The sequence below is a fragment of the Panthera onca genome, chromosome B4, assembly GCF_046562875.1.
Source record: "Panthera onca isolate mPanOnc1 chromosome B4, mPanOnc1 haplotype 2, whole genome shotgun sequence".
In the NCBI taxonomy this organism is placed as follows: Eukaryota; Metazoa; Chordata; class Mammalia; order Carnivora; family Felidae; genus Panthera; species Panthera onca.
This window is the reverse complement of record NC_138345.1, coordinates 28,643,347-28,664,415: the sequence shown is the minus strand read 5'-3', so window position 1 is coordinate 28,664,415 and position 21,069 is coordinate 28,643,347. Positions and strand designations below refer to the sequence as shown.

At 35.6% G+C, this 21,069-nt stretch overlaps 1 protein-coding gene across 4 annotated transcripts in view; it reads left to right on the top strand.

Moving 5' to 3' along the window:
• ARHGAP12 (Rho GTPase activating protein 12) overlaps positions 1–21,069 on the top strand; it is a 121,768-nt gene that overhangs the window by 50,718 nt on the left and 49,981 nt on the right. For all 4 annotated transcript variants that reach the window (XM_060659024.3, XM_060659023.3, XM_060659022.3 and 1 more), the window contains exon 4: positions 14,258–14,521. In XM_060659024.3, coding sequence (XP_060515007.1) covers positions 14,258–14,521 — 264 coding nt within the window. The remainder of the gene's footprint in view (positions 1–14,257; positions 14,522–21,069) is intronic.

The following is a 21,069-nucleotide window of genomic DNA, read 5'->3' as shown; positions in this document are numbered from 1 at the left end:
CCTTGTCTAAGTCTTTAAAAAAAAATTATTTTTTAATGTTTATTTTTGAGAGACAGAGAGACTGAGCACCAGTGGGGGAGGGGCAAAGAGAGAGGGAGACACAGAATCTGAAGCAGACTCCAGGCTTTGAGCTAGCACAGGGCCCGACATGGGCCTCAAACTCACCATGAGATCCTAACCTGAGCCGAAGTTGAACACTTAACCAAGTGAGCTACCCAGGCACCCCAGTCCTTGTGTACATCTTAAGACTCAAGAAACAAGAGAGTCATGCAAGAGAGTGATTTTGCCCTTCCTCTGCCTTTTTCTTCTATTTGGGCCCTTAGCAGATTTGGAGGATGCCAGCTTCCTTTGGTGAGGACAGTCTTCTTGCCTTAGTCTGCTGATGTAAATGCTGATCTCTTCCAGAGGCACCCAGATATAATGTTTTTCCAGCTATTTGGGCATCCTCTTAATCCAGTCAAGTTGACTAAATTAATCATCACAGTACCCAAAAGAATTGAATGCAGGGATTTGAACAGATATTTGTATGTCCATGTTTATAGCAGCATTATTTTTAATAGCAAAAGGTAGAAGCAACCCAAGTTTCCATCAACAGATGAGTAAACAAAATGTAGTATGTCCATTCAGTGGGATAGTATTCAGCCTTAAAAAGGAAGGAAATTCTGACACCTGCCACAGCATGAATGAATCTTGGAGACATTATGTTAAATGAAATAAACCAGTCACAAAAAGACAAATATTGTATGATTCCACTACTCGAGTAGTCAAATTCATAGAGACAGAAAGTGGAATGTTGGTTGCCAGGGGCTGGGGAGTGAGGGGATGGAGAGTTATTGTGTAATGTGTACAGTTTCAGTTTTGCAAGATGAAGAAAGTTCTGGAAATGGATGGTGGTGATGGTTACAAAGAGAGAATGGTTGGGAATGATTACCTAGTGTCTAGACAGGCCTCAGTTTATGAAACTTTAGGATGAACTGCTCAAAGAGGTGTTAAGACTTTTCACTGCTGTCATTATACAACATTCTCATTCTGTCTCACCCATTTTACCTTTCCCTTCTCTCCCCTGTCCTGTTTTATCCTTTAGCAACTTGGAGAACTTGCTAATGGGAATTGTATTCTCATTGTGACTTATGAGGATTTTAATTCTAAGGACAGTGACTACATTTGTCATTTAGAATGAATCCAAAATACTCATGACTGTGAACTAGCCCTTCTTCCTTGCCTACTCTAGATTTTCTGGGTAAACTTAAAGTTTTGAATTTTGAACTCCATGGGTATCATCAGTGTGTTCTTGCTTTTGTAGCTTATGTTGTAGAATTTCTTAAAGATCATTCCAGAATTGTTGTATAGATTTAAAACTAATGGCCTTTTTCTCTTCCACAAATTTTTTCTTTTTAATCTCATTTCAGAATAAATAAGAGAATACAGGTAAGCCAAGCCAGCCATAATTCCATGAAATAAGTTACAAAACTTATAGTCTTGATTTTTTTCATGCATCTATGAATGCATATGTGTGTGAATTTATGGATATATTTTTATATTTTTAGGTTCATCTATATGTGTCTAAATACCTATTTAGAATATCTTTTAAGGAATTCAGGGCTTAAATGTTTCTTGTTTTAGTATAAAGTGGCCATTAAAATGATAGAAAATCATCTACTTTTTATTTGCTTTGTATAGGTATAAGGTGTTCAATACAGTTTTAAGCGTATAATACTTTAAACCTTGTAAACTATGCACTCAGTTTAGAATTAATATAATAATAGATTATCCAAGTACCTGTCATACGGACTTGTTAACAAATTGGTACATGAAGTAAATTAGAAACCCATTTATTTGGTTGTGCTCTTTTGAAGTGAAAATTTATATTTTCCTTAGATATTGAGTTTTTCAGAATATTTTACTTCAGAATCTTATTTTTGAAAAAACAAAAGAACAGTCATGAAAATGACAGGACGGTATGTCAACCATTTAAATGTGTACCATGTAACTTTGGATTGATCTTGTATTTGTTTTTAATTTATTATATTTTTGGCTATTACCAGAAACCTCAACATCTAAGCTTAAACTTGTATTTATATTAAATGCTTTCTAACGAGTAAAGCCAGATGCATTTTTTTCCATGGGTGATTTTACCACAAACTTTTTACTCTCTAGAAATTTCACAACAGAGTATTCTTTATTCTTTAGTCATCCTCTGAATGCTGATCATACAGTTACCATTCAAGTCCCTAGGGAGAGAGATTTGCGATAGTGAATGGCAGCATACCAGGCCATTGCATGTTGCTTCATCAGTATAAATTAGTAGCTAAGTCTTGCTATTTCAGCATAATGTCCTAGTGGAGAATTTTGTTTGCTTAACTGACCAAGGACAGGCGTATCTGGTTGAGTACTTTCAACACAATAATGAGGTTTCATCAATAAATATTCTTAGCTGTTTCATTTATCTTTCTGTTTTTTAAAATATTCTATGTATTGGGAAAGCAGTTACTGGGAAAATTATCAGTGTTTGAGTCAGGGCTTGAGAAGACATCTTAAATTTATTAATTTGTTTCTAGATTTTGAAAATACAGTGTGTTTAAGACATGATCTTGCTCTAAACTCTTGGGGGGCTTCAGGTTTAGTTGGAGAGACTGAAAAATAACAACTAAGTATAATGTAGTATGGGGGGGAATTAGTAGAGGTGGATACAAAACACTGTGGATTGATACTGTTTAATACAGTAGCCAGTTGCCATGTGTGGTTGTTGAGCACTTGAATATGGCTAATGAGACTGAGGGACTGAATTTATTTTAGTTTTAGTTATTATAAGTTAAATTTAAAAACGAATATAGAATAATTTGCATATGTAAATTTGCTTAATTGTAAATTTTATGATATCTACAAACAGATTAAGTACTTTGAAAATTTGGGATCTAAATTGAAATATGCTATAAAATACTGGATTTTAAAGACTTAGAATTTTTATATTGATTATATGGTAAAATACTGGTATTTTGGATATATTGGGCTAAATGTATATATTATTACAATTCATTTCACCTCGTTTTGCCTTTTTAATGTGGCTACTAGAAAATTTTAAATGACATATCTGGCTGTCATTATATTTGTATTTGTGCTACTGTAGATGCATAGGAAACCTGTGCACTCTGCATTGAGGAATAGAGGAGTGTCTCAGAGAGAAAGTGACCTTTGAACCAGCTCTTTATGGTTTTATGTATGGTTTACTCATTGGTGATTAGGGACAGGATATCCCAGATAGAAGGATAAAGAAATATTTGAAGGTAATGGTTGGAGGTGGGGGAATAGCATGACATTCATAATAGATGTGTGAGTAACATGGGGTTTTGGAGCAAAGAATGTGAAGAGAATGAAAAGAAAGGAGGCAGAAAAGATTCTTTGGGACTGGAGTGTTAAGAGTCTTAAATTCTCTGCTATGGTATTTGAACTTCTTTTATAGTCAGTGAAATATTCATTGATGTTTTTAAAAGCAGGTGAGTAGAAGATCAGATTTGTGATTTTAGAGAATAATTATTGGTACTGTGAAAGACCAATTGGACAGGGTGAAGAAATGGAGACAGTTGACCCCCAAGGGTGCTTGTAATCATTTAGCAAAATAGACGAAGAGGACCTAGACTAAGGTAGTTATCTTAGGGTAAGAGAGGAAAGAATTTAAGGTATATTAGGAAGAATTCATGGAACGTATTGGAGTAAAGAGAAGAGACGCAAGATGACTTTGAGATTTCTGATTGAGTAGCTTATGATGCTGTTATTTGAGCTGGCAAATATTCAAAGATAGTGTGTTACAGAAAAAAAAAAGTTTAGGAAGAAGATGTAAGGAATTTAAGGTATGTGTGGAGGATCCATGGTAGTAGGTCTTTCAAAATACATGTCTGTCATTTAGGGGAGAGAGGTGGATGTTAGAGAGTTTGATTTTATTGAAGCAGTAAAATTAGGTAAGATTTCCCAAGGAGACTATGAAAACAGCGGTAAGGAGTTAATTTCAGTGTATGGATTCCATGATAGCTTGTTTAGTTATATGAAATAATTTTCATTAAGGGGTGCATTGAGTGCTTACTGTGTGCAGGTGCTGTATTAGGCACTGTGGATGAAGCGATAATCAAGGCAAACATTTCTGCCTTGAAGATCATCAAGTGTTAGAAGGAAAGGCAGACAAGTAAATCTGCGATCGTAGTGCAGTCTGATGAGTACCCCAGAAATAAGCTGCAGCATAGTAAGGCTGTAGGAAGAGATGCATGTGAGGGCACAACAGAGAATTATTGAAAGAGCTGTGGGCTTAATTTTTTTGTGTGTGGGGGCCTAGTTTTTAAGGGAAATAGGTCTTTTGTTCTTTTTTGGCAAATCTTTTACCTGTGACAGACTTCCTAATTGTACACACCCTTATGACTATGTCTGTATGGGTCCCTTTTATTGTGGTGTCTGTCAGCTCTTATCTGTCCACCCTCTGATTATCTTCAGCTCCCAGTGATTTTAGTTGACAGCATGGCACATTTGCACTGTTGTCAGTTGGCATCTGGTTTTGCAGGTCGGCAGCACAGAAATGACTTCATCAGTATGTTTGTTTATGGCTTCCTACAAATAAGCCTTTATGGGGCCTCACAGCTCTCGTACTTGTGGCCTGCCTTCTTACTGTCTGTCAAGGGAGAGGCAGAAATGGTGACAGATCTCTGATGTTGGGAAGCGGTTGTTGAGGTTTGTCAGTTAAGGTGATCCAAGGGGAGGGAAAGAGGATGGAAACAAGGTGAAAGATAAGCAGCTAAAATGTTTTAATGTATGAATATAAGGTATCAAACTCTAGAGGAGCTGAGCAACCTTGAGTGCAATAAATAGGAAAAAAATAATACAGAAAAGAGGCTTTTTGTTTTTAAACCATGAAAATAATATTTATTAAAGCTTTTCACAGTACTGACTTCCTTTAGCTACCAGTTATCCTTTATTATACAAAGGCTGCTTTTTATTTTTTTGTGTTATGCTAGCTAAAAACAGATTTTGAAATGTACTCAGAGTGCCCTTCAGCACTTCGTTTGACCTCCTTGGCTCCCTCCTGCTTCCCTCTGCTTCCCTCTGCTTCCCTTTATAGATCCAGTTAAACCTGTGTTGTGAACCTTTCTTCCACACTATGTCTCACCCTCTCCTCCTTGTTTATTGCCACTTTTTTTGTGTGTGCTCCTAGAGTATCCTGTAGACATAGCTCGCTGTAGCACTTAGCTTGTGCCATTGGAATCATTTTATTATCTGTCTCTTCCTCTTTACTAGGTTGCTGGCCCTTAAGGATAGGGACTGTCACAATTTCATCTCCCACCCAGCTCATAATTAGTTCTTAAATGTTAGTTAAGTAAGTAAAATCATAGAATACTCCATAGTAAATTCTATAAACACTGAAATCTTAATGTAGGCATGCTTTAAAGATATAAATATTAGAGGGGTGCCTGGGTGGCTCAGTTGGTTAAGCATCTGGCTCTTATGATATGGGCTCAGGTCATGATCTTACAGTTCATGAGTTCCAGCCCCACATTGGGCTCTGCACTGATGGTGTGGAGCCTGCTTGGGATTCTCTCCCTCCTTCTCTCTGCCCCTTCCTGGCTCATGCTGTCTCTCTTAAAATAAATAAATAAAACTTTAAAAAAGATATAAACATTAAAGCTTTTAAGTTTTTATATTTTAAAATTATCAAACAAAGGGTAATATATGTTTTTCTCCCTAAAATTTGGCTTTAAGTGAATAGATTTCTTTTGGAAAGTAACATTTTTCAGTTAAAATTAATATGCAGTTTTCAGTTGTGAAACTAAAACAAATTTTACCACCTATTTTTTTATTATTACTATTTTTTAATGTTTGTTTATTTTTGAAAGAGAGTATGATAGAGTGTGAGTGGGGGAGTAGCAGAGAGAGAGGGAAACACGGAATCTGAAGCAGGCTCCAGGCTCTGAGCTGTCAGCACAGAGCCCGACATGGGGCTAGAACTCACAAACTGTGAGATCATGACCTTAGCCAAAGTCGGATGCTTAACCAATTGAGTCACCCAGGCGCCCCTTACTGTTACTTTAACTGAATGTTGGCTTGTTGGCTATTTTTTGTCCTTTATTCTGTTGACTGGACCAATGTTATGATAATTGGCAATTATGGTAAGGCAGAGTTTAAGCAGGTAAATTACCAAAGGCATATAAATGTCTTTTCTCCACATCAATTAAAATAGAGTTAAAAAATAATTTAAATTTTGTTTTGGAGTCTGATACTTTGGTAAATGTTTTGTTTTGTTTTACCCATACTAAGTCAGAGATATGATTATAGGCTGCAGGGACTTATATTGGTTGAATAATCAACTATATTACTAAATAGCAATATAAATATAAGCATATTTATATAAATGTAATTCATTATTATTATGAAGGTAGATACTAAGTATTAGTACTGAGTGGCATATGCTATTTAAGAAACAAGGGGCCTAGCTCCTTAGTTAGTACATACTCTGCCATTCTCTGAAGTTTATTTTAGAAGCAATACTTTAATGTTAAAAAGTAAAAAGAGAGCAAATCTCCATGTTTTTGGTATTAAAAAAGTAAGGATTCAGGTAGAGTCTAAGTTTAAAGTTACCTTCTTATATATATATATGTGTGGTTCCCCAGTTTTTTCTTTCTGTGCATAGTGGGAGGACTATTTTAGTCTATGTATAGACAAAGTGGAACAGGCCAAGTCTTTTTTTAAATATAAAATTGGGTCATGTGCAGAGGTACTAGTCCCAATTCAGTTGTTAATTAATGACAGATATATGGCCCATAAAATTAACTTTGTTTCTTTGTTCTCCTTTTAAAGTTTTTTTTTGTTTTGTTTTGTATGAAAAATCACTTATTTTGTTGTCTACAATTCATGAGCAAGGTTTTTTGCTCAGTTTAAGGGCACAATGCATAAGTCTTACAAATATTAGAAAATTAATTTTTATGTGATTCATATGTTGGAAGAACTTCTTGTTGCTTATTCTTTTATTTTAATTCTTTGACTTATCTGTAGACTAAGAAACAACTGGGGGTGTGGAGTTCAGAATTATCTTTAAGCCTTTTAGAATACAAACTTGTTGGACCAAGGGTACCAGTTTGCCCTGAGTCCATTCAGGAAGATTTAATTTTATCAGTGTGTTCCAAACAATAGTACACATAAGGATCCCATAGAGTATTTAAAAATACAGATTCTTGACTACCACTTCCCAGTGTCTCTGGGATATGACTCAAGAATTTTAAATTTTATTTTATTTTATTATATTTTTTAACGTTTATTTATTTTTGAGACAGAGAGAGACAGAGCATGAACAGGGGAGGAGCAGAGAGAGAGGGAGACACAATCTGAAACAGGCTCCAGGCTCTGAGCTGTCAGCACAGAGCCCAACGCGGGGCTCGAACTCACGGACCGTGAGATCAGGACCTGAGCCGAAGTCGGACGCTTAACCGACCAAGCCACCCTGGCGCCCCAAGAATTTTAAATTTTAAAAAGCATTCCTAAATGAGGCTGATCTAGATCATCCTTTGACCACCTGTTAAGAAACACTAGTTTACATAGTGTTAATACTGTTGCTGTCACTTTTGTGAGTCCCCTGGACTAGGCAAGTGCCCCAGATTATTGAGGAAAATAAAATTGGGAAATAAAGCACATAAAAAATCATACATAATCCTATTATCCAGAGAAAAATGACCATGTTTAGTTGGTTTTTCTTCATACTTTAAAATTTTTAGTTGGAACTTAGTTGGGTGTTAGAAGCAGCTTTATATTCTGCTATTCTCATTAACCTCAAAATTTTTATTGTGTTATTAAAAATCATTAACATTTTCAGTGCCTCACTGAAAAAAAAATATTATTGCCTCATATATCATTATTTACTTAACCATTCCTCTGTTGCTGAATGTTTAGATGATTTCTAATTTATTTCTGATAAATAACATTGGAATGAACATCTTTGTGGGAAAAACTTTTTTCTATACTTAGGATTTCCCCCCCTCTCTGCTCAGGGTTCTAAAAATATATATAAAAGCTTTTGAAACATACTTGCCAAACTGTTTGGCAAAAAGGTTCAGCTAACTGAAGTCACCAGCAGTAAACTGAAGCTCTTACATTCAACCTTCACCAGCATTGAGTGTGTTTGTTTTAAAAAAAAAAAAAAAAAAAGTATTTTTGGTTCACTAGACAAAATGGTGTATAATTATTTACTTTCCTCTTTGTAGTTAATCTGTATTTATTTATGTGTAAAATTAGTTTGATATTTTATACTATTTTTTCTATCAGGAATTTATATTTTTAAAAGTTCTTGAGGAAAATCCTTAGTGATCTCTAAGGAAATGCCTTACAGAAATGGCATTTTTCTTCAGTTTTTTTCAATGATTTGAGCAATTGACATAAACATACACAGTTTTCTTTTTGTCAGAGATGAGAGTATTAATAAAAATACTGAATCCTCTTCTGTTCTCTTTCTGTATACTTTGGAAGTTAAAGTATAAACTGATTTTAATCATGAAGTTAATTCCTTTTTATTCTTTTTTTAATGTTTATTTCTGAGACCGAGCATGAGTGGGGGAGGGGCAGAGAGAGAGGGAGACACAGAATCTGAAGCAGGCTTGAGGCTCTGAGCTGTCAACACAGAGCCCTGTGCGGTGCTGGAACTCACAGACTGCAAGATCATGACCTGAGCCGAAGTTGGACGCTTAACTGACTGAGCCACCCAGGCGCCCTTTGAGTTAATTCTTAATTAAGAAAACAAAAGTCTTCTACCAGATACTGTTTCTGACAGTAGATGAGCAACATACAAATGAACATCTGTCAAAAATTTTAACTGGTAGTAAGAATGTGAAATATTAAAATTTTACCATTCATTCATTGTCAATAAACCTCTTCTAACTACATGTCATTCTGTTTAAAATTGCTATTATATTTCTGATTTCAGACATAACTCTCCTTGATTTCTTAGTTTATCAATTTTGAAGAACATCAACAAAATTTGGAGATTCCTGGAAAAATTAGAGACCATTCTCCTTGTCCTCTCTTTGCAATATTTGATACTTGCATAATTATTTTCATTTGTTGTATTTTTCCCTTTGATATTTTAAATAAGAAATGTAAACCTTTATCTCTGTACTGTTTAGTCAGTAAAACTGTATAGGTTTCCCCTTCCTGTGCTGATTTCTGGAAACTACCTCCAGGCAGAAAGCCTTGGAGTGGTCAGGGGACACCTCATTTGTTTCTTCTTTCCTGAGATCACAGTCCTGCGCTGCTTGTTGTTACAATGCCTGAAAATGCCCGTTTCCTGTATTTCATTCCCTTTTCTGAATGTTGGTGGCAGGGAGATAATTTGGGATCTTCATGACTGGAAGTTGAAGTCTTGTAATGACTCCTTAATTGTTAAATCTAATACTCGTTCCAGAGCCCTTATATTGAATTCTTTGGAATGATACTGTCAAATTCCCCTTCTTTTGAAATTTTCTTCTCTTTGATTTTTTTAAATACCACCTTTTCCTGTTTAGCTCTTCTATCTCAGACTTTCCTTTCTTCCTTTTTTATTAGATCCTCTAACTTTGGTACTTTAATTATAGTAATTGCAATAATAATTATAACAATAACAACACTAGAGGTCACCATATTAAACCCTGTGCTAACTTTATACCTATATTTGCATTTTAATTCATAAAGCAACTGCTTAGTATTCTCCACAGTTCTGTTTTCCTCCTCCTCACATTCTGGATACTCTACTCTCTTAAGGTAATGGCCCCACCTGTATGCTGATGACTTACATTTATATTTTTAGCTCTCATTTCTATACTGAACTCCCCATCCTTGTAGCCAACACACAATCTGTGAATATTTTCAAAAGGCGCATCAACCTAATACAATCTGAATGGAATCCCTCTTCGCTTCTTTTTGTCCTGTTCTTTATCTTGGCATTATTTCACCTGTAGTTAAACACACTGACAAAATAAAAATATACTTCACATAAACAAACATACAGTCCGTATGCTAATGTAACCTCATTATTTCTTCAGTCTGGCCCTGCTGCTTCATTCCCACCATCCTTGTCTCATTGTAGCTTTCTTCATCTTCTGTCTGTACCTTTGTGCCAGCGTTAACAGCGCTCCGCCTCTGGTGTGTCCCTCCGTAATATTTCTCAGTTTTAAACCAGAGTGTATTTCCTGCCTTAAAGTCTTCAGCCCTCCTTGTTCTGTCATTGCTTCTCCTTAGATCTCCGTCTTGCTGCTCCTTTTACGTACTGTAGGAGTCACATCATTCCTTGACTGTGCCATGCTTTTTCCCCAAACTTTTGTTTGTGTTGCCTCCTGTATCCCCAACTTTTGCCTGGCTGACTCTTATTATTTATTCATTTCTAGAACTCAGTCACTTGTTTCCAGGTCTTTTTCCTTTTAGCTCCCACAGCATCCCATGCGTAGCTCTAGAGTCTTGTTGATTATCCACTTAAATGAGCTTTTGTTTCAGTTTCTTTTGCTGTATCACGAAGTCCCAGAAGACAGTACATTTTTTAGTTCATGTTTGTAACCTTAGCACCTAGTTAAGTGCTTGGCTCCCAGTTCATTTTTAGATAGTTTCTTTTCTTAAGATACTTTTTTAAAGTTTATTTATTTTTGAGAGAGGGGAAAACATGAGTGGGACAGGGACAGAGAGAGAGAGAGAGAAAGAAAGAGAGAGAATCCCAAGTAGTCTCTGCACTTCAACATAGAGCCCAGTGCAGGGCTCAAACTCACAAACTGGCAAGATCGTGACCCGAGCTGAAATCTTGAGTTGGACGCTTAACCGACTGAACCACGTAGGCGCCCCTAGATAGTTTCTGTCTTAAATGGTGACACAACCGTCCATCCTTTCCCAAGACTAGAAATATAGATGTTTTTCTAGTTTCTTCTCTCTTTATCACATGTAGCCAGTTCCAAGTCCTTGAATTTCACTTTCACTTGGGCGTTAGGTGTTTGTATTTTTTTGTTCACATGTTTGTTCGTTCATTCAACGAATTTCATTAAGTGCTACTTTGTGCTGGACAGTGTACTAACTATACTGCTTGCTGGACATAGTGTTGAATTTGTAGGATTTATAGATTTTTTTTTTGCAGAAATCACATGTTTACAAGATAACTTTTTCCCTTTAGAAACAAAGGTTTGTCTAAATAGATAAATATAATTTTAGGCACCTAAGGAAGGTTTTATAAGTACACATTCCTCATTTGGTTTTATACATTTCTTTAAAGCTTATTTATATTCTTTTCCTATCGTGAATGAGGTTTTTTACATTGTTACATTTTCCACTGTGTCATTGCTCATGTATGAGAAACTGATCAGATGATCTTTTATCTGGCCAACTTATTAAATTTCTTAGTAGTTTTTCTGGACTTGGGTTTCCAGATATTTGTTATGTCATTGTCAGATATCAGGGTTTTTTTTCCTCTAGGTATTTATGAATTTAATTCATTTTTTATATCTTAGTACATTGCTTAGAATCTCCAATACAGTGTTGAATAAAAGCAGTGATATTTAGCATCCTAGTTTTTATTCTTTTAATGAAAATGCTTCTTATCAATCCTTGCTGTGATGCTTATTTTATTTTTAAAAAACTTTTTTAAATGTTTATTTTTTTGAGATAGAGGAAGCACGTGCAAGCGGGCAGGGGGCAGAGAGAGGGAGACATGGAATCTGAAGCAGCTTCAGGCTTGGAGCTGTCAGCACAGAGTCGTATGTAGGGCTTGAACTCATGAGCTGTGAGATCATCACCCAAGCCAAAGTCGGACACTTAACTGACTGAGCCACCCACTCAGCTTAACTGACTGAGTGCCCCTGTGATATTCATTTTAAATAGTAATTTCTAAAGTCACATTAAGGAGACATCACACTTATTCCTTACTTGCTAAGAGTTTTATCCTGAATCCACGTTGAGTTTTATCAAATGGTGTCTGTGGAGAGGATTATGTGAATCTGTTAATGTAAAGAATTATAGTATGAGAGTTCCTAAAGATGGACTTTCTTAACATTTGTTTTTTTTTCTGATTTACTTACTTAGTACAGTGCTAGATTTGATTACTAATGTTTTACTTAGTATATTTTCATTTATAACCAAGGTTGGTTTATAATTTTCTTCCATTTAGAATAACGCTAGTCTTATAAACTGTGTTGAAGCATTTCAATTTTTTTTTCATGTTTATTTTGAGAGACAACATGAGTGGGGGAGTGGCAGAGACAGAGTAGAGAGAGAATCCCAAGCGTGCTCCACTTTGTCAGCCCAGAGCCTGATGCGGGGCTCGAACTCACATGAGATCATGACCTGAGCCAAAATCGAGGAGTTGGGCACCCAACCAACTGTGCCACCCAGGCGCCCCGAAGCATTTCAGTTTTTTTTAAGTAGAAAAACTGTTTAAATTTGCACTGTTTAAATAACAGGACTTGGTGGTTTCTTAAAGATAGAGTAGAATTTTCTATCAGTAGAATTTTCTATGAACATCTTTTAGAAAATGGCTGTCTCTTGGCTCTTTGTTTCCCTAAGTCTAGTAACATATCAGGAGCAAAGTAAGAATTTCTTTTAACACTTGTTGAATAAATATTCTCTAGAAAAGTTTCTGGGAAATGATTTGCTACATAGAATTATTTGTTGTATTAACAGAGTTCATTGTAGTCAGAGAAAAACATTGTTACCTTGGCTAATTCACCAGGATATGGAATTACTCTCAAAGAGAAATACTACATGGAAATCTGTCTTCATAGATTTTCTTCATAGATTTTCTTCATAGAAAGATGCTGTTTGGTGGTAGTCTAAATTCACAGCTAACATTTCAAGGAAAACAGTCTTAATTTGTATCATTGTGCATAATTACTATGTGTAAAAAAACCAAGGTAACAATTTTACATATGTATTCATGTTTGGAGTTATTTTACTGTTTTCTCTTTTAAATCTTATTCTTTGATTTAGATTCATTATAATTACTTTATAGGCAGGTAATATTTTAGAAGTTAAAGTACTTTAATTTTAATATAACTGACTCTGTATCCATCCACATTTCCCTTTTTAAATTCAGTATTTTTAAGCATTCATAAAACTCTGGATACATTATAGATGTAATTAAACATCTGCATATAATGCTAGGATTTATATAGTAAAGCAGTGGTTCTCAGTCAAGGTTAGTTTTGTCCCCAGGGGACATTTGGCAATGTCTGGAGACTTTTTAGTTGACACAGTGGGGGAATGCTGCTATCATCTAGTGGGTGGAGGCCAGAGATACCAGTAAACATTTTGTAACACACAAGATAGACCCCCCACAGCAAAGAATTAATCAGTCCCAAAATGTTATGGTGCCCAGGTTGAGAAACCCTGTGGTAAAAGGAAAGATACATATACAAATATGAATACACAGTGTAGAAAGGTGTTCTCAGACATGTGCTTTTTTTCTTCAGCTATTAGAATTTTAAATTCAGTCATAGTGTCCTTATGCAAAGTGTCTGAAGAATATTCTGCTCTTGACTGACATCTAGTGAGACATTTAAAAATAAAAAGTAAAGCTGGAAGTTGAGATTAAGCATGTAAATCAGTTCCTGCTAATGCTTATTCTTCCACTGTTAGGAAATTCACAAATGAGGAATCTAGGAAGAGATTAAATGATTTGTTTATGGCAACTGAGAAATTATTAGTTGAGAAGGAATAGAATGTAGTAAACTCTTAGCTGAAGAATTTATCTCCTTTATCTTTCACTTATGTATTCCTGATTTAATATTAGAGCTTAGAACATAAAATCTTCCTTTTGGTAGTTTTTTGAGTTACCCAGGTGTAAGGCTTTTTGTGTTTTAAAAGATTATCTGAAATGATAGACTTTTAGAGACAAAGGAGACTGGTGTGATTTAATCTGATCCCCTCATATACAGAGATTTAAAAAATCAGTTTTGGAGAGATGAGGTGATCTAATCCAATGTCATACAACTTGTTAGTGCCAGATCTTGAACTGAAACCCACAGATCCTGAGTTCTAGTGCACGATTCTTTTAGGATAAGGAAAAGTTACTAAGTACACTTTGGATTCTATTTGAAACTTTTATGTTTTCTTTAACCAAATCATGAATATTAATACCATTGCATTGTTTTTTCTTTAGAAAGAATATATACATCTGTATGTATGTTTTAAATAAATTTGTATGTATTTTCTGTGTCTCATGTTTCATTCAATTTTTATTTGTAAATGTTATGCCAGTTTAAACATGAATATTTCACATTTTCCACAGGCTACAACCCCTCCAAATCAAGGACGCCCAGATTCTCCTGTCTATGCTAATCTACAAGAACTGAAAATATCCCAGTCTGCTCTCCCCCCACTGCCTGGGAGCCCAGCAATTCAGATTAACGGAGAATGGGAAACTCATAAAGATAGTTCAGGGCGATGTTATTACTATAACAGAGGAACACAGGAAAGAACCTGGAAACCACCTCGTTGGACTCGGGACACAAGCATAAGCAAAGGAGATTTCCAGAGTCCAGGAGACCAAGAGGTATGAGTGATTAAGGAAATCAACCAGTGACTTACCAAATTTTCTGTTTCTATTATTCAGGATAAAAGAAGTGAATAGGTTTGTTTCTTGGTATTAAAATAGTAGAACATTTGAAATCTCTAAGATACTAAATGTTCTTTCCAAGTTTCATTATATTCATGCTACTTTCTAATATCTAACTAATAGACAGTAGCTAACCTTATAATGTACTTACTAGTTCCAGAATTAACTCAAAGTTGCTTAGTGCCAGTTATAGAAGATACTAATTTGGTTATTGTTATTGCTGAATCAGTGACATTTTACAGAAAAAGGAAAGAAAATACAGATATGACTTAGCCAAACAAATAAAAACAAAGTTATTAACTGGTTAAAACAGACATTTTTCTATATTGGTGTGGTATGACTAAGATACTTTCCCAGTTTTTGTCAGTCAGAGGTACAACATCACTTTTTATTTATATGTAAGGAAAATGAGTAAATGTAATCCTTTGCTATAAATGAGCCACCCTGTAAAGTTTGACCATTCACTTTCAAGTCATTATTTTCTCTATCAAGTTTTCATACTACCTGTCCCCTACTTTTGTCTCACCTCTTTGAGGCTGGTGCAGTGAACTTGGCCAGCCATATTTTGAGTAACTCTCATGTCAGAAGTCTGGAGGGATTCCTTAGGACTGTTCAAACATGCAGGAGAGGCTTGGGTAGAATTGATAGAACGGAATTAAAGTCTCCTGTTTGATAGACGGAAGCCCCTATGCCCGCATAGGACACCTTGGTCTTACAGAAAGTAGCTGGATTGTGTAATAAAAACAGAACTCCAGTCACATAGGAGCTGGAAAAATCAGGTAGCACATCTTGTATTTAGCAGAATCTAAAAGCTTTTTGTAGTTAATAACTCCTCTTGTCCTATTTTTCAGTTGGTTATTTATAGCTTTGGTTTGGTGGTAACTTGTACTTTTAGTGTTCAAGAATGAGATCGAGAATACTGAGAGAAATTTGCTCATGTGTTACTATAATAAGAAAAATGTTGGGAAAATTATTTGAATTGTAGATCTAGAAAGATTTAAAATTATATTGTCCTGTGTATGAATAATAAAGTAAAATCTAATAATTTGGAAGAATTAGGGATTAAATTAAATTACAGAATAATTTAAAGGAATTTGAAGTATACACAGGAATTTTCAGTATGTTTTTTAGCTTTCCATTTTAGTAAATACATGAGATTGATTTGTATATGAGAGTCTCAGTCTCTGCACAGATTGTTTCAAAATAGTTATTTCCATAGTAGCTGGAGCACATTTTCCAGTAACCTCTTGAGAAAGGTTGCATACATTATATAATATTGAGACTTTATGTGTGAAAATGTTTATATATTTTTTTAATGTTTATTTATTTATTTTGAGAGAACGAGAAGGGGAGGGGCAAAGAGGAAAAGCAAGAATCCCAAGTAGGCTCAGCACTGTCAGCATAGAGCCCATCGCAGGGCTCCATCTCAAAAAGCATGAGATCATGACCTGAGCTGAAGTTAAGAGTCAGCTGCTTAACTGACTGAGCCACCCAGGTGCCCCGAGAAGGTTTATATTCTGCTCTTATATTTAACTGATAGCTTGCCTGAGTGAGTATAGAATTCTAGGTTGGAAATCATTTTTTCTCAAAATCGGAAAGCATTTTGAACTTCACTTTATGGCTATATGGATCAACTGCTTGTAGGGAGTCTCCAATGTCAGAACCATTAGGTCTTTCCTTTTAGACTGAGTCTTCACAGAAGTCTTAAAATCTTCCAGGAAAGTAAGGGTTGCCAGGGTCTTGGTAGTCAGCATTTAGTGTGCGTTTAGTCTCTCCTCTTTCTGCTTGGTACTCATGTCCCAGTTGTGTGTGTTGTCTTTCAAATCAGAATCTTTTTTCCCTCTTAAGAGGGAGTGAATTCCTGTACTTCTGCTGGGAAAAGGGAAGGGTGCACACCTAGCGGTCAGGCCTGAAGGAAAGGGATTCTGGCAATTTTAGTGCTCATTGCAATACCCTCTCTTCATCCCCAGTTCAAAGAGGACCTAATACTGTCAGTTCCTGAGCCATTTGAAGATTCTGCTCTGTAAAGTGGTTGGATTTCACTTCCCTCTCCAACTCCACCCACTACCCCCACCATTTTAGACTTTGCTCTTTGCAGATAATTTAGTCTTTTGTTCATCTGCTTCTCAGCTTCCAGAGTTTTGTGACTATTGTCTCTTCTTGTGTTCTCCCTGTTCTGGGGAGTTTAGGTCTTTTTATTAAAGCATATTTGAGTACTTCTAGTGGGGATTGAGAGGAAATAAGTGTTCAATCATCCATCTAATTCGCGTATTATTTTAGTGTTTAGAACAGTTGTTCTCAGCTGGAGATGGTTTTGCCTCCTGGTGACACTCCATGTCTGGGGACATTTTTGGTTGTTAGAACTCGGGGAGGGCTATTGGCATTGATTGGGTGGGTAGAAGCCAGAGGTGCTATCAAACACCCTATGATATGAAAGAAAGCTCCCACAATGAAGAATTATCTGGTCCTAAATGTCAGTAGTGCTGCTGTTGAGAACCCTGCCTTATAAGTGTTAAGGTGCATGTATATCAAAGTCTAAAGTTAGTATCTTCTTGCTCTTTAAAGCCATACAAGAACCGTGTGCTGTTTGCTGTTCTTGTCTTTTATTTCTGTTTTTAGCCCCTTCTTTGTACATGGTGTCTCATAAAATTTGTCCTTGTATTTAGCACTTTCTTTTCTCACACTCCTTTATGCAAATTAGATATCTTGGTTAACTTTTGGTTAACTACTGTCTTAAGTATGTACTTTTAAATTTTCTTAGTGAAGATTTATTAGTGATAGAATCCAGTTTTGTCTGAAAATTTAATTTTCCTCATTTTTGAAGAATATCTTTACTTGATAAACAGTTCTGAGTTGACTGTTTTTTCCTAGTTCACTGACTATTTTATTCTCCTGTTTTCAGGCTTTCATTGTTGATATTGCAAATTCAGCTCTCAGTTTGATTGTCATTCCTTGTCTGTTCTCGCTGGCAGCTCTTAAATTCCATGTCTGTAATTTTCCCATGATGTGATTAGGTGAGGGTATCTTTATTTCCTGCCAGGGTTTTTTTGAGGTTCTTGAACTTGAGGAGCCCTGTCTTTGATTAGTTCTAGAAAATTCTTGGTCATCTATATATAGCCTCTGTCCCATTTTCTCTTTCCTCTCATTCTGGAACTTTGATTAGAGGAACATTTAATCTGCTTGCATTGGTCATGTCTCTTGATTTCCCTTATACTTGTGTATTATATCTCTAGGTCTCTCTGTGCTTCTCAATTTTTAGATGTAGTTCCAGTTCACTATTCTTCACCTTTATTTGTTTTTGCATCTTTTTTCTGTAAGTTTATTTATTTATTTTGAGAGAGACAGAGAGAGTGTGAGCAGGAGAGGGCAGGGAGAGGGAGACACAGAATCTCAAGCAAGCTCTGCACTGACAGTCCCAATAGGGGGCTCAAACTCACAAATGGTGAGAGACATCATGACCTGAGCCGAGATTAAGAGTTGGACACTGAACTGACTGAGCCACCCAGGATCCCCCTTCTTTATTCGATATTAAACCAATCCTTGAATTTTAAAAACCTGTTAGTTTTTATTTATCTGGGGGAGCTTCTCCATCTTGTTACTTTGGAAAGTTTTAAACCTAAAGAATAGAATAGTGAACATCCATATACTAGATAGCCTTATTAGTCAAGATTTACCAGTTTTAAATTTTGCTACATTTGCTTTATTTCTCTCCCTCCTTCTGCTCTCTACCCTCCAGTAATTTTCTTCTGAACCTTTTGGATAAGACAACATAATATTTTATTTTCTAAGGATAAGGACATTTTCTAGCAAAACCTTTTTTTTGGTGGAAAATAATTTATCATACTCAAGTTTAATATTGGAATACTATTTAATACATAGTTAATATTCAGTGTTTCTCATTTGTCAAGTAATATCCTTTACATTTTTTTTCCTGCAATAAAAGATCCAGTAAAGGATCATATATTTCATTTGTCCTATCTTTCTTTAGTCTTTTATTTTTTATAATTCTAGTATATAAAGTCTTTAAGAGTTGGATTATGATGCTTTTTTGCTGTCTCTAACTTATAGTGTTTTGTTTCACATCTTGTCCATGTGTGTGTATTTTAAGATGAGATTATAGTTCATATATAGGAAGTCTTTAGTGCTGGGGTTGACAGTCTGTTCCATCAGAGAGGATTTGCTTTTGTTTCTGCCAGGAAGTTAGTATCCTGTGAACATTTGAAACTGAATTTTCAGCTTTAGTTTTTACAGGCCACCTAGGTAGTAGTAATTTGGATTGCATGAAGACTGGTTTGTGGCTGGAGATTCTCCCATTTTCCCTCCCATTCTTCCATTATTTGGGAAGATTCCCGTGATTTCTCTTGTGTGGAATAAAGGGACAAAATTTGTTTCTGGTTAACTGATAATCTGAGGGTATAATTTTTTGGGGTCCCAGTTCTTTATTTTCAGGGGGGAATTCTGTTAGACTCCCTACTTTTGGTAGTCTTGAGTTCTGTTTCCCAATGCTTCATGACTTTGAAAAGTAATGTTCTAGTTTGGGGATTGGCAAATGCCTTCAAAGAGAAAGCTGGTCTTTATATTCTTCTTATACTTTTGGATTCTTGCTTCTACTTAGTTTTGACTTCTGAGTATTTCTTAGTCAGTTTCTTGCTTCTTGATAATTTTTTTTAAAAAATTTGGGGTACCTGGGTGGCTCAGTCTGTTAAGTGTCCAACTTCAGCTCAGGTCATGATCTCGTGGTTCATGAGTTCGATCCCCGCATCAGGCTCCTGTGCTGACAGCTCAGAGCCTGGAAACTGCTTTGGATTCTGTGTCTCCCTCTCTCTACCCCTACTCTGCTCGTTCTTTGTCTCTGTCTCTCTCAAAAATAAACTTTTTTTTTTTAAAGAATGTGTTAAAAAATTTAATATATTAGGGGTGCCTGGGTGGCTCTGTCAGTTAAGCGTCGGACTCTTGGATTTGACTCAGGTCATGATCCTACGGGTTTGTGAGATCGAGCCCCACATCAGGCTCTGTGTTGACACAATTCTTGCTTGGGATTCACTCTCTGCTCCTCCCCTGCTCATTTTCTCTCTCCAAATAAATAAACTTAAAAAAAATTAATATTTTAAATTGTTTTAATCCAGGTACCCATTTCAGTACCTCCCTGTCATTCCCCTGTAAATGGGACATCTGTGTAGCCCCCTTTATTTCTACTAGGCCATGTTTGCTGCAAAATATATACCCCAAAGTTACTGAGCTAAGTATGCTGCTGAATGGAATTATGAGTATATAGCACAGTTAACATTGACAATGCTTGCCAAAAATAATCTTACTTTTATTTAATTGCCACTAAATAGCTCCTTTCTAGCAGTAAACAATCAAGATCTTCAAAGTACTCCTGGTTCTGTAATGAAACACATTGAGATACTGGAGGTTTCTTTTCATGGAAGAAAGGAACATCTTACTGCACAAAAATTGGGAAATGATGGGAGCATTTTGCCAAGTAGAAAGTCATATTTACAAAAAAATTGATTTAGTAACTTTGTTTCCTAAATTAATTTTACTAGTTTTTTTTATTCAGGTATAATTAACATATAATATTTTGTTAGCTTCAGGTATACAACCTAATGATTCAATATTTGTAAATATTATAAAATGATCACCACTATCTAGTTAATATCTGTCACCACTTGATTATAGAAGTTTTTGTCTTGTGATGAGAAGTTTTAATATCTACTCTCTTTGCAACTTTCACATATGCAATACAGTATTATTAACTGTGGTTGCCATGCAGTACATTATATCCCCATGACTTACTCACTTTGTAACTGAATTTCGTGCCTTTTGTCTCCTTTGTTCATTCAACCTGCCTTCCCCATCTCTGGCAATCACCAGTTTATTCTCTGCATCCATGAGCTTGTTTTGTTTGGTTTTGAGGACTCTACGTAAGTGAGATCATATAGTATTTGTCTTCTCGCTATGATTTACTTCACTTAGCATAATGCCCTTAAGGTCCATCCATGTTGTCACAAATGGTAAAATTTAATTCTCTTTTAGGGCTGAATATTATTCTACTGTATAGATTTCTTTTCTCTATTTCTAAAAGATTTTCTTGTACTTTGCCTACGTGAACTTATATTTTAAGTGGCCTCAATTAAATAAAAATAAATTCTGATTTTTGCAATAAGTTTTCATTAAAAAAAATTCCTGTTACAGAACATATATAGCGCACTTTATGCAAGGCTTCTGTAAAGTTGTTTATGTCAGTTTTTGTGTTATGTTATTATTAGTATGTTTGTATCTTTAAGTTACATTGAGAATCTACACATTTTACTATTTTATTTTCAACGTTTTTTTTTTTTTTTTTTTTTATTTTTGGGACAGAGAGAGACAGAGCATGAACGGGGGAGGGGCAGAGAGAGAGGGAGACACAGAATCGGAAACAGGCTCCAGGCTCCGAGCCATCAGCCCAGAGCCTGACGCGGGGCTCGAACTCACGGACC